Below are 15,197 nucleotides of genomic sequence, written 5' to 3' on the forward strand. Positions count from 1 at the left end.
GACAAGATGGCTATTGCAGACATGTGAAGCTTTAGTGTGAAGCTCTTACGCTCCTATGTCAGTACATTTTCCAATAGCATCTGCCATGTTTTGGCTGTTTGAGTGGCTGTTTGAGTATAGGCAACTACAAATCTGACAAAATGCAAATTTCCCAAAGTCTTCCTCAGACCCCTTGGTGGTTGTAGACTGAGCTTTAAGGTACAACCTTTCCAAATACTGTAATGGTCCCGCAGGTCCAACCCCAGGGGACTGCAGGAAGCCGGAAGGAAGAACAGGAAACTTGTTAAAAGAGAAGATTTAAGGTCGCTCATCCCGGAGGAGCGGCAGCTATGAGGAGACGACGGGGGTTGGGAGGTTTTAGCATGTGCAAAGTCTGCTCATCTACTTGTTGCTTTGATGAGGGATGAAAGGCTGTCATGAAGTACAAGTTTACAGAGCTCTGGGCAATGATAGACTCAACTGTCCTCAACAACATTTCCTCTTCATGGTGCTTTTTCTTCATCACTCAAGGAATTTTTTTCCCTTAATTTTTTTTTTACTGTTTCAGCATTTAACTGACATTCTCACTCATTCTGTGAGAGCAGGTGCAGAGTGCACTTGCTTATGGACACTGACAAGACGTGAAACTGTTGGTGGATGAACATTTTTTGCACCATCCTGCTAAACCTGTAGAGGATATGTGTTTTTAAACTTCCATCCGTATCTGCCTTTCTCCATCTCAGCCTCCTCTTCAAACCACTGCTAATGAAGTAGCAAAGAAAAGCAAAAATTGCCTCCACCTCCTCTGTAGTTTTTCATTTTCAAGTAAGTTAACACAGCCTGATTCGCATTTGCGAGCACTTTGGGCATTCTGCAGGAGAAAGAGCAGGTTGTGTTTAAGTCTTGTTTGAGGACGATCAGGGTAAAAGCCTTTTTTATTGGCAGGTCATGCTGCTTGTTAAGACGGTGACGCAGGTGACTAGACTGTGCTGTTACACTCGCTGGCCCCAAACTAACACGGTTGTTGTTTCAAAAGTCGGCAGCAGCCAGTCAAATCAGCGGGGAGAGAGAGAGGGCGATTGAAAGGCAGAGAGGAAGTGGGAACGAGAGACAAAGAAAATGGGTAAACAAAGTGGATATGGGGGACTTGATTTAGTTGGCCGGGCTGCTAACAAATCAACTCAACGGCGTGCAAACACTTCACACACTCCACCAAAGTACAAAGCAACTTTCTCCCTCCCCTCCTCTCCTCTCTGCTGCGCTTATAGTTATGAGCCGTGTTAAATCTACAGTTTATGCAGGAACCTTTCCAAAGTGCCTCCCATCAGAAACTTTGCAAGCCAAGAAAGTGGTGCTCATAGTTCACTGCAGAAAAGGACAAATTAGATGTGATCCTTGTAGAAAAGTATTATTATCTGCAGGCAGGCCGGGTGGCTGAGGGTGGCGATACGTTGTCAGACGAGTGGTAAATATACAGACAGAAGTGCCGGCATTTTGCTTCTAAATAGCTCCCGGCTATTGGGTTTCCTGGAGGTCAGAGGGGCCGAGGTGTGGCTGCTGGAGCCGTACGCCGACCCTCAACCTCTAAACTAAACTCACCACACAGAACTATGCAAACCTGTCAGCTAATTTATCTTCCTCTTTTATGCCTGCCTGCATCTCATCTTTATAAAAGACACAGTTTAGAAAGCAGCAAAGCAAAAGCACAAAAAGGACATCCAGAAGGGTCTGACTTTGAAATGAGATCAACATTTGATGATGACATTTATTCAAAGAGTATATTCACTGAATAATTGTCACTAAAAATCACTAAAAACCTTCCTCTATGTCAAATTAGTTGTGTAAAGTGTTTACTTTACCAATATTAGCCAAACATTGGCAACTTCAGTTGTGAACCATTAATGAGAGAAAATGCCATAACTTTTAGTCCAACCACTAAAACAAATTACCAATTAAGCAAATGAGATAAAACAATAGCATGTATATATGTATATATATATATATGTGTGTGTATACATATATATATAGAAATTGAATAATTTTAATATAATAAATAAATGTAAGGTCATAGTATTGAAAAAATATCCTGATAAATTTCAAATCTCATGTAGCTTCAGGCAATGATTTCATTCATTCCCCAAACTGCACTCTGAAACACAATGCTTCAATAGGCTTTTCAAGTAAGTTATAAAAAAAAGACACAAATTGCTCCTTGCTTCTTATGTTCCAGCGTTGCGTGGCCTCAATTATCTGCGTGTAATCCGGCCTGCCTAGATGTTGTGCCTGTGTCTGCCGCTTTCGTCACTGGGCTGTCAACAGTTGTCCTCCAATGTCTATTTTCGATGCTTATTTACGGCTTGCCTATTCTGGACAGGGAGTGGGGAAGCTTGGGGGCTCAGGGTCCAGGAGACAATAGATAAGACAGTAGTGGAGCAGAGTCGGCAGCGTGCCGGCTAGTTTTACACTTAAAGAGTCAATGGGTATTTATATTCAACTGGTAAGGCAGGTGATTGAATTTGCACATAGGAGTTTCATAGGAGTAACACTAGACATTGTGGTTGTGTTGTGACGACAGGCGAGAAATTTCAATGGGGCCGCACGCCAAACAACGACCCAGCTGAGAAAATGGCTTTAGCCCCGCCGGCAAAGTAGGACAAAGACACCTGTTCCCTATCCCTACTTTAAGCGTTCCTCCCTTTGCTGGTTTTAATTTTCGTCTTGCTCCCCTTATTTCTTTAACACTGCACCAGAACTTTTTATTACTCTCACACCATTCCCTCTTCCTCACCTCTCAATCTGTCAATCTTTTTCTCCATTTCTCCCAAAACGCCATAACTGCAAACCTGGCACGAGCCACGGATAAATGATTCCATACTTGTGAAATAAAGGCATGGCATTTATAATCAGCTTTACAGTCCTGCGTTCTTTTAGGATTGCGCCCTCTCAGAGGGGGATAAAAAAAAAAAAAAAAAAAACGCTTTTCAAGCGAGCTGAAACAATGATGAGCCATAAACCAAATATGTTGAAAAGGGGACTTGCTGAGAGAGGTGTTGACAATACTGTTAAACCTCTAGAAATGAACCAGAGATGCTGAACAAAAAACAAAAGAGACAAGGTTTTCAGGTGGCAAGCAGCAGTCTCACCTTCCCTTAGGCCAATACTTTATACACCACATGTTGCACTGCGTTTCCCATCAGCAGCAGCACCGCTACGCCGCATACAGCCACAGCAGTGCTATAGAGAGATGCCAATCTACTAATACAGATGCATTCATGGCAGTTTCTGTCAGATGAAGCCAGAAGATGTACTTCAGGGAGAAGCAGGCCTCCATCTGTTCAGCAGTGTTGCGGTTTTGATGCCTCATCTTCCTTGTACTTTGAATGTTTACATATCACAGGAGCTCCGGAAATGCTCAGTTAGTTAATTCACATTTTTAATTTGTGTATTAAAGGCTGTGATCCCAGGGATCTCTGGAGCTGTGCCACATTTAGATGTAGATTCGCAGCTGTCTGCTCTACAACCCACCACCTAAACCCCCTTACAACCCCCCATCAAAAAAAAGCCCCATCCCAGTGCGTCAAACACTAATGGGAATCTGTGTCTCCCGCCCTCTCAGACAGAAACCATCACCGCATCAGTCTCTGCATTTTAAAACAGTTTTGGTCTTCTCCACTGCGTTAAGGTATATCACATATGTGTGTGTGTGTGTGTGTGTGTGTGTGTGAGATAGTTAAAGAGGACTGTCTCTACTGTTCTGAATAATACAAAAGGGGGAAGCCTTTAGCCTGTTGTCTTCTTTGTGTCCTCTTCTTCTGGTCTTCTCTTCCTCTTAACGCAGCAGACAGCCAGACAAGGATTATGGGGTCATTTCCTACTGTCTGTCAATGAAAGTCACACACACACAAACACAGTCGCACAAAAACACAAATACACACATGTACATATGTGCATGCACATAAATCCTCTCTCTCACCTCTGACAGAGTCGTGACCATATAATAAAGCGAATGCAAAACCCCACTTAAAACCAACACACACACACACACACACAAACTGAAATCAACACCCTGTCATATCCATACCTGCATACATACACATTCACCTCCTTATATTGCATCTCCCCCGCCTATCTTTCACACTCAGCTCACAAACGCCAGGCCATAAATTGCAGCATTAACTCAAATGATGATTGCACGGCATGAAAATCCAATGGCTGAGGCTTAATGCTCAGGTAGATTAAGCTCTGGGTGTGTGTTTGGGGAGTCTGTAGAGGGGGTGTTCGTGGATCAATAGGATTTCTATGATCAGTACCTCCCATCCAGGAACCTTAAGAGAGTCTACTAGTACTGTTCAACTCATTGTACCTTTGGATGGCATTCAATTTCTCTGTCTGCATCTGATGTCGGATGGGGGGGGGGTAAAGAAAAGAGTGGAGTGTGTAGGTATATAGGATGTATATTACAGTCAAGCATTTTGTATGTGTGTCTCTGTGTAAGTATGCAGGTCTTGACGTGATTGCATCCGTGTGTGTGTGTGTGTGTTTGAGTGAAAAAGAAGGAAGGGTTACTTTTGGGAGATGCCGTTCCCTGGGCTGCATGTGTATTAGCGGCCTAATGTTCATGTGAATAATTGATTAGGGCCTCTCTGTGTTTTTGATAATTAGTTGATAGCTTCTTAGCTCTAAGCCCTGAGATTTCAAGTGTGTGTATGTGTGTGTTTGTGTCTGTGTGTGTGTGTCTGTGTGTGTGTGTGTGTGTGTGTGGAGTGGGGTGGGGGGTAGGTAGTCTACTTCTAAGGTATCCTGAAAACAATAGCGCTCAAAAAAAAAAAAAAAAGCTAATTTCCTCTAAGCCATGCACTCATGGATTAACTTTCTTCAGAAATGAGGCAACAATACATACATTTCTTTCTCATAACCTCATTTTTTCTGAAGTTTTCTTTCAATTTATTTTTGGACGACACACTTCATTACTTCACGTTACCTCTGGCGAAACCCAATTCACCTTCCTCCAAATATTGTGCCACCTGATTGAGATTGAAGTTTCACATGATTTAATCAAAAAGTATCTAGAATTATTCCAAATGTTACTGGAAATTTTGGATTTTTGCACATACTATCTAGTAAACAGACTAGCTGTGGCAGAAAACAATAAACATTGCATTTATGAAAAGGTATCTATTGAAATTCATGTCTGGCGTCTCACTGGTCCGATCTCTTGCCTTATTGATTTTTCTATCTTTCATATGCTTATGCATCAAGTAAAAACGGCATAGGAAAGGTTGGGTGTGCTTGGTTCATCCTCAAATCCCCGTGCTGATATCAGACAGAGAGGAGGGTTTGTTGCCATCGTCAGCGACCTTGAGAAAACAAGACGCTCTTCCCGCTGTAACACACAGACCCACAGAGATACTTTGTTTTTCCTGCCTCATGAATGTAGTGCCATGCTCGTCTTGGATTCTCACAGATGTACGCGTGTACATTTTTGTATGTGTGTTTGTACTGGCTTAAACAACTTAACCTTAGATACCATGATCCACTATTTTTACGCATAACAGCTATTTTATCAATATATTTTTTTACCAAATCTTCAGTATTTATTTATTATCTATTTACATATTTATTAACACACAAATTACTCCACTGGTTCATTATAGGGAGCTATTGCAGTCAGAAAATGCGCTTCTTGTATCTGGCCTTGCCACAACACACAAGCAAGGCCATAGACTGTATATAAAGATGGACGTAGCGAGGTGTGACGCCACCCATTGGTTTGTATTAGAGAGGCCCAGAGTTGCAGCTTATGGTCAGCCCCCTCTTTTCCAATTGGAGCCAGGATCTTCCAAATAAGGAGTGTGGGATGTTGCCTTTCGCGCTCTAGAAACATGCCTCGCTTCCTTGGAAACACTGAGCGGTGTACACCTAGGCTAACATGAGCTACTTTAGCTAACTTGTGCTAACAGGGCAGGTATCGTTATCAAGTAACATTAAACTTACCAAAATATTGCCACAATAATCTGACTCAGTGCGAGTCAATCGCGAACTGTCAATCAACGCCCACACGGCAGACATCAAAGCCTACTACACATCTTCGAATCTTATTAACGGAGCAATTATTTCCAAAATGACCACCAGCACACTTATGAGAGGGTCAAAATTTAGCATTCGAGACCATAAAGAAAATGTTTCACTTAGTATTTCTAGAAAGAAGTTGATACTTTTTGAATGGAAGTCTATTGGCGCCAGGGATCTAGCGGCCATCAGTTGTATTGCACTTTAAGGCCCAAGCAGAGCAGGGAGACCTTATTAGGCCCACTTCTTATTTCCTCTTGTCTCGACAAGGCTTGGGACAAAAGGATGCTGTATGGGATGAAAAGACTGATGTTGAGGGGGGTCAAGTTGGAAAGAGGGCATGTCCAATCATAGGCTGGGTTTTTGTTTTTCCTTTCTACCACAAGCCTGGGACAAGAAGAAGAATGTCAGGATGTGTAGACGGATGAGAAGATGTGAAGATGGGAAGAGGGAGAGAGCATGGCCAATCGACAGCAGAGTGTTCTCAGGGTCAAAGGTCAGCCTCCAGAGTCTGTTAATGCAGTCACCGTGGGAACCAATCAATCTCAGTGCCTCAGCAGTATCGATCAGATGTGGGCACAAGCACATGTGGACACACACTTAGACACACACTAGCATTCTCTCTGACAAACAACACAATGCAGCATTCATTCTACTCTCACTCCAGCACACAGTGAGTGCGTATGGGTATGCGAGCATATGACAACGCACCGACACAAAGACACAGACAAAACACCTTGCCTAATGATTTTCAGAAAAGATGAGATTTGTAGACAATCACTGCGCTAACATTAACAGTTTAAAGATTCAGCAGGAAAACAAGCAGGTCTGACATCTTTTTATTCTAAGAAAGAAAGACATACTGAAGGACACAGCTAACATTTACCAGACCTATTTACTAATACTGAAAAGAAAAATTCAGTTTAAAATATCCACATAAAACTAAGGCATCACAACCAGAAACTAAGAATCAAAAAGCCAAATAACTATTCAAGGGCATTCAACTACCACAATTTAGTAAGCCTGGACATAGTTTCTTATCATGTTCACAAATGAGGTAAGATGTTCTCCTGAAGGTTTCTTTTGCTTTTCTTTATTATGATCTCTGGTGATGAAACACAATATGTGTCTTCCTCTAATGCCAAAAAGAAATAAAACAGCAAATGAGTTCTCAGCCTCCAAATGTCCCTTAGGTGACAACACTGAACAACAAAGTGTTTGTATGTATTTGAATGGCTGTGCTGAGAACTGAAGAATTAAGACTTAGTAATGCATCTAATATAATATTAAATACATCTTTTGTTGCGCATACACCACAGCCTTGCCTTAGTTCTAAGCAGCACACATCCAAGAATCACTTAATCTGTTGTTTCTGATGTCTGGGCTATTAACAAAAGAATCTCCCAACCTCAGCATTCTCCAAAACACCTATTTGTAACATACTAAAGAACTATTACGTCCTTTATGTCCTGAGAGCAACTGTATACTAAAATGTTTTATGTGGAAGGAAGGATTAAATGCTCTCTATTGATACCCTCACATTCTATTCAATAATTTTGACATCAAGCAAAGTCCACATAACTTTAACATTTAACATGTTCTGTATGGTGGATGCTTCAGTCCAGATTGAGTATGTATTGCTCAAACCTCTTACCCTGGCAGAGCTATGTTCTACATATTGCTACACAAATTGATACTAAACATGGTTATGCTTGTGTTTAATGACTGCTGAATGTTACAAACTGTCAAAAATACATAATTGTAAACAGCAGAATAAGTTTTCTCACAAAATGAGCTTTCTTGTTGAAGCCAGTGAAGCACTTTTTCTGACAACGTGATATTTTTTTCAGTGTACAGATGGCCTGTGGCATCCCTATGACTGTTTAGGGACATAATAACAGTCTAAGGTTTCTGTGTGCTCAGTCAGAGATAAACCCACAGGCATTCTCCACTACCTGATATGATGGATTAGAGATACATGCAACCAACAAACAGGTGCCAGTGACATGAAATGCTCATGAGCATGCACACAATGATACACATATATGTAGTGTCACATATATAGATACATAGCATACATTCATGGTACATATCATAGTGAATAGTATCAAGCTGATAATAAGTGTGCTAGCTCATTGTCTTTTAAGGTGGCATGCATTAATACATCTCTGAATGCCTCCTTTTTTATGTATTTTGTTTCAGATTTTTGCCTCTGATGGTAGAAACAAAAATGGATCCATTTTGGATCAAAACCTTTTGTCTTGTGAATCTGCCATTTTCTGTTTCCACTTACTTCATACAAGACACTAAACTTACCCTTCTGTCCACCTCCACAAAATATATTTATATCATTATTTGTTCCCCGGTGTTATGGGAATGTTTGAAATTGCATTTCCATCAAGTTTAAGACCTCATAAAAGTCAGCGAAACAAATGAGAATAGTTGAAAAAAATGTTCTGTAGCTGTATTTTAATGACTGTGTTTGATTTTTCATGTACAAACAAAAACACTTTTACTACTGTATGCTCTGTACGTTTTCTGTAAGTTTTTGTACAACCAATGTGAGCTCAGTATGAAAACTTAATGTGTACATAGGAATACATTTACGTAAATTAACCCAAAGACGGATGAAACCACTGCACAAGAATCACCTATAAGCACAATGAAAGAGCTTTAAATGGCTATATTTGACATTTTGGCTATCTTTAATTTGTCAGCTTTTGAGTTATGAAACCAAATCACATTAGTAACAGGATGCTGAGTTGTGGCAAACCTTTTGACTGTCCACACATTGAAATTCCCTGATTGCTCAACTCTGTTCACAGTGTAAATGTACTCCCAGTAGTACAATAAAACCAGCAGCTTTAAAGTTAGCTACACTGTCAAGCAAAATGGCAGGTAACCAACAGGTGTATAAGTAGTAAATAACAGATTCTGGTTGCTTTATTCTCCAACCTTGACTGTGACTGACAAATTTAGTTTTACTGAAGCTAGCTGCTCAGTATATTATCACTATTATCATTCCTCTCTTCAGCGTGCAGCCCCCTCCCACTGTCTCGCAGCGCCACCTGCCACCTGCTCATTTTCCCAGCATTCTTATCACCCCGCCAGCCGTAGGATCAAGGCACAAACGGACTGCCATGATAAACAAGGGCTGCTTATGGGAGGTGAGCAGGGGGGGGGTGATGATGGTTTTTATTCTCATCCACTTAAGCAGTGTGTAGAGAAGATCAGGACATGGTTTGAAATATGGACACCCCAAGCCCACCTCTCCCCTCCCGCCAGGTCACATAGCTGGAACATCCTGGGGATTTTGTCACTCACTCTGCTGTTTTTTTTCTGATGGGTGCAACTCTATTTGTGGCTTTTAAGAAGTTATGGCTGCCAAAAATGATTTGCAGTGGGATTCGGTAGGCATTTGCTGTTTCATTTGACCTAAAACAAGATACTGAGTCAACGGTCACCTGTTTGTTTAAAAGGATTAAGCTTCCTTGTAATTTAGTCAATAGGAGAGGTAATAAAGAAATAAACAGACTGATACTAAGATTTGATCCCAGGTCATAAAGGTTGCACGTGCTTCCACAGGAAAAAGTATCAGCCACTCCATGATTTGTGATATATTGATGACCAATTAGCTGAACAAAATCCTGTGGAACCTCACACTGAGAGTCTTTTTAATTAAATTACCAAACTAAACTGGAAATGAGCTACATTCAAGCACGACATAATTAAGTGTTCGCAACACTCTGAGAACAACGGGCGCTGTTCTAGGTGAATTAATGCCTGTTCCCAGGTGAATACAGGGCCTGTTTGGCTCAAGGCGAACAGATGCCAAGACAGGACTGCACCAAAGGATGGCTGCTAGAGACACACGAGCATTGATGTCAGCTTCAAACCTCACCTGTAGTACTCCGAGACATTATTGATTCTTGTCCAGCAGAGAGAGATGGAAAGATAGAAGCACAGCTATTGTTTATGTACAAGTCGTTTGAGGCAGATAAACTCATGGTCTGTGTCTGTGTGTGTGTGTGTGTGTGTGTGTCTGTGTGTGTGTGCGCTCCCCCTGTGTTAAAAAAAAACAAAAAAAAACTTGAATCTCTCCATTCATTAAGGCTCCACAGAAGGAGATTCCATTAATCTGTTCATTAGGCCACATCAAAAATGGAACTACTTATTAAAATCAGATCCAGCTGTGTACTCTCGTTAAAGCCCGCCGTACCGTACGAAGCTTAACAATGCTCGTGGCACGAGACCAAAACCCGGCCACAAGAAAGGGGGGAAAGGATTCTACTGCATTGGCCTGTTTTGACTCAACACACCATGGTAATTGCTCTACTCTTAGCAGGGGGCTATGAATAAACATTACGTTTGTCAGCGAGCATCTGAATGCTCCATTTCCAATTAATTTACATTTGCCCAGAATTGGAGGGAATATCTGCTCTTAATCACAATGTTTTATTTTCTCAATTTCCCCCAAGTCTTTTCTCATTCTCTCATTCCCTGTCTGGCACTTTCATTCCCCCTCTCGCTCACTCTCTTTCTTTTTCTACCTCTCTCTGTGGAAAATCTCATTAATCTCAGCCAGTGGTTTTGAACAAAAGCTATGGGCTAAGCGATTGATCCGGGCATTGATCCCACTCGCCTGAACGATCATAAAGGTGTTAAATTGGTTTCTTGGAGGATATGTATTTTTCATTGCTGGCTTCTGCAAGTAGAAGTTCCTACTTGGAATTTCTTTCTTTTTTTAAACCAAACACTGGTGATGATATTAAAATATTAAATAGATCACACCTTGAAAAGTAGCCTTAAATGTGGATTTTGAGGCCAGTTTGAAGCTATTTCTGGGGAACATGTTTTCTGCATCAGCGTGAACCTTAGAAGCTAAATCCTTGTAATGAGTTTTGCTCCATCCAAGGACAGGTGGAGACTTGGAATTGTCCAAATGCGTAGAGTGTAAGCAAAGTAGAAAACTCCTTTGTTTATATTGCTGTAAGTTTGTTCTTGAAATTAAATAGCAAAACTAAGATTGATACATTGGTAAAATTGGATTATGCAAAAAAATTTGGATGTATCGTTTTCACATCAGGTTATGGCTGGCTAACCTTTGAGTTTACCCAATAAACAATTCATTTCAGAATAATGTTTTTTCATGGATAAAGAGGAACAAGACTCTAAACATGAATGTTTATCAGCAGTGCAGGATGGTCTCTAAGTTTACATTAAGCATACCAATACTTAAGGACTAAATGTATGAGCCTATAAGTATTTAGTTGCGATGGTTTACCTGTCTACTGATTTCATAACCTTGAGCACTCTGCTCCTGGAAAATACAATTCGCAGGAAAATTCAGGGCTCAATCAAAAGTAAGGAAACATCTCTACTTCACCTTCAAAGTAACTCACTTACAGTATCACATTTCTAAAGTTTTCTATTTAGCAATTTAGTTTCCGGGAGCATAAGAAATAGGAACTGAAAAAAATGTGACCCTTGCTATAGCGTTTTAGATATTTCTGTCTGTTCAAGGTGGTAGGTGCTATAATACATCATACAATTGTAATGTACTCAATCATTGACAAAGTAGAGCATTAATAACATATTCTCTTTAATTTGGGTTATCCATTCAGTGACATAAAGAAGAATTTATTTATGGGACCTAAATAAATATGCTGAACTCAATGAATTAACTCTGTGCTGTTCACTTTGTCTATTAAAGACAACCATTGTGCTGTTCTACAGTATAATGACTTACAGACGTAGTACTTATTTATTTTTAATTACATCAGCTGATATAAAAAAAATCACTTTTTTGAAATATTCTGATTTTCCATAATGCTGTTTTGATCTTTAGAAATTTAGCAAATTTTACAAAATTTCATAACTCTAAGCTGCTACACCTACTTGCTCTCTTCAGTAAAAATTATTTATAGAGTGAACGGAACTTATATCCATACAAGGATTCTTCATGTTAGTAATAAAATAGCACACAGTGATAGCAAGTGTTGTGTTTACGGCTCTGCAAAATGAGGAAGTGAGATACACTTGTGTGGCCTCAAAGAATAAAGAACATAACAACAAGTTTGTTTCCTACTGAGTCAACATTGCTGGAAGCAGTAAATTAGAAACTGGCAGTGTTATCTAAATTTTCCATGATCATGTCGTGAGATAAGAGGTAGTCAGCTAGATAAATCATCTGTTTTATTGCTCCTATGGAGTTTGACAAACTGTTTATTTGAACTTTGTAGTGTCATATTCTAAGTATATCAAATGGAGGCAGGTTGTAATCAGCCACTGGCAATCAGCCAACCTTTTACTGACTGTATTGGCCGCTTTTTCCATCTCAGTACGGACATACTATTTGAGATTTGCCTGCATGAAAACACAAGACGAAGCGGTCGTTGACACCATGTCAGAAAGTTCATATTATCAGAGCGAGCAGGCAGCAGATCTTGTAAGATCAGGCGCCATGAACGTTGCTCGTTTGACAGAGCAAAGGAAGAGCTTGTCAGGGAAACAGCTCGTGTCGCTGGCACTTAAAAGGTCAGCGAACTGAACCCCAACCCCTGGCCCACCCTGTCTGTCTGTCACCAGTCCCCCCTCTTCCAGGCGGGTGTCCCTCACCCTCGTCTAGGCTGCTATCACCCGCAGTCATCCCCTCTGAGCTGCCCCCCTTTGATGACCCGGGCCTCTTGTCAGAGATGAGCTTCCAGGCAGGCAGAGTGAGGACAGTCCTTTGATGAGGACCCCAACACTTGCCAGTACCGCTGACATGCAGGGGGGTCTTTTGAAGAGCCTGGGCCTTACATGTACCCATCCGTTCACACACACACACACACACACACACACACATAATTGCACGTGCTTCCAGGGTCCTTAGACGGAGAGACGAAGAGAGGAGGATTGGGGCACAGTGCAGAGAACTCCCTCCTTTGAATACCATCTTTTCTCTCTGATGGTTTTTAATAAAGGCATTTGAATTTTGCTTTCGTCTTTAGCTTGAGACGCCTCCAGTGTGGGACCACAAAAAATAGATTCATGGGAAGGAGGAGGAGAGAGACAAAGAGTCCACAATACTGTCAAAAATGCTAGAAAAGATCACACAAGCATGTTGTATTTTTCCATTTTTTCCACTGATAACAGAGCAGTAGGAGACGTAAGGCTTGATTACTTTTAGGATTTCTTGCTGCATAATTGTGCCATACAGTGCCAGGGAAAGCATACTGTGTTTCTTCCTTATTTTTTGTGAAAAGGCTTATTTTAACACAGGCATGATCGAGGCATTATGGTTGAGAAGTCAAAAAATACGTAAGTAACAAACAGCATAAACATCTATCAATTAGAAAGAAAAGTTAGCAAAAGGTTACCCTAATCAGAGCCACTGGCAGCTGTGGCCAAAGATAATCATAGTCCGGCAGACGAAGTGTTCATGTCCTACAGCACGGTGTGTGATTTGGCTTTTCCATGTCTATGTTATGGCAGACCTATTGTTATGTCTCCCTGATATGTAAACAGACACCGTTTGACACCAGTCAACAATCACCAGTCATAACAAGCCTAATCAACAAGCAATAGACTTCAGATATGGCCACAGCCAGCGCCGTTTCATTCAAGGTGATTAAGTGTTTGATGTTTTTCGGAGCGTTGATTGTTGACATCGAATTAGAACGTGAAGTCACTGCGGATTTCAACAAATAGATACCTATACACTTTCCAGACTGCCACATGTGCAAAAAGACATTCTTTTCAGCGGTGCTCATGCCGCACCTGCCTGTGTCACAAAGTTATAACATCGATCCACATTCTTCACCCTTCAAGCTGTCGTTGACATTGGCCATGAACATCACAGACAGTTCTCACAGACTCAAAGAAACAAAGTACTTCACAACACCACAAAATCACAGTGTGCCCAGAAAGACACATTATTTCCAATGATACTACAAAGAGCACAATGTTTGTTGATAGAAAAAAAAGGGGGGGGGGGGGGAGGAGAAAGAACTTCTCATACATTTTCCTCATTCCTTCCTTCTCAATGTGGCCTTTTTTGTCTGAGTCTGGCTATGTGGAGTAATGATTAACATAGCCAGGCATGGGAAGAGAGTTGCAGTTACAATGGAGGGGGTTGTTTTGGTGCACGCAACCACCGTTTGACCTGCGACAGCTTCCCAAGCTCACCTGGCAGGTCCCTGGGAGCCAGCGGCTGGCATTTGGGGGGAGGGAGGGGGGGGGACAGGCTACTTAATCATTATCATCTGTGGAATCACTCAGAAACTGCTGGCAATGGGCAAACAGATAAACCTGGCAACATTGTTAAATCAGGCACGTAGCAAAGTGCTTAACTGCGTGTGTAAAGGTTCACATGAGAAAGCTTTAGAGTGTGTACAGGGGACTTTTGAGCTTTGTGCAGGGTTGAAAAAACAATGCCCGTGGTACGCAACAGATCAATAGCGATTGACCTGTGAGCAAGCTTACCTTGCAAACAGCTGCTTCTGATATTTACAAGCCCAGGCTGACACAGAGCTTCATTTTTTTTGTTTTGAGGTTGACAGCAAATGCCCCAAAATTACAAATGTTTACTGTAATGCATTGTTGACAGTAAATGTACTGTATACTGTATATTAGTCATTGAGTCACTCTAACATCAAGTGTTGTTATAGCTGTACAGAAGATCTTATGTGCTTTTTTTTATATTTCTAACCAGGTGGATGACCAGATGAAGCTTCTGCAGAACTGTTGGAGTGAACTTCTCATTCTCGACCACGTCTTCCGGCAGGTGGTGCACGCCAAGGAGGGCTCCATCTTATTGGTCACAGGCCAGCAGGTGAGTTGATGAAACACCACCCCAAAATATATTTTCCTCCAACTATAGCTTCACCCACCCATCCGTTCTTTTTTCCTCAAAAACCATGCATCAGTCGCTCCTCGGGGGACTTGGCAACACCTCATCACTTCCCTTAAAGCATTATTGATTACACAGCCACGCAGGAGTCCCTGCTTCATTAAAAATAGATTATGCTTATAGATATAAACTAATGTCACCAGAATAATCAATTTAGCATTTTTTTTTTCTCTGAGAGCAAATAAATAAAGCACTTGGTTACGCATGCTGCAGCATAGTGAGTGGGAGGACAGATAAAGAATGTAGCTACGTGTGT

At 41.2% G+C, this 15,197-nt stretch overlaps 1 protein-coding gene across 1 annotated transcript in view; it reads left to right on the plus strand.

Annotated features, from left to right (window-relative positions):
• nr5a2 (nuclear receptor subfamily 5, group A, member 2) overlaps window positions 1–15,197 on the plus strand; it is a 71,518-nt gene that overhangs the window by 25,735 nt on the left and 30,586 nt on the right. Inside the window, exon 5 of the mRNA XM_042416164.1 lies at window positions 14,744–14,863. Coding sequence (XP_042272098.1) covers window positions 14,744–14,863 — 120 coding nt within the window. The remainder of the gene's footprint in view (window positions 1–14,743; window positions 14,864–15,197) is intronic.

Source organism: Thunnus maccoyii, chromosome 7 (assembly GCF_910596095.1).
Source record: "Thunnus maccoyii chromosome 7, fThuMac1.1, whole genome shotgun sequence".
NCBI classification, from domain to species: Eukaryota; Metazoa; Chordata; class Actinopteri; order Scombriformes; family Scombridae; genus Thunnus; species Thunnus maccoyii.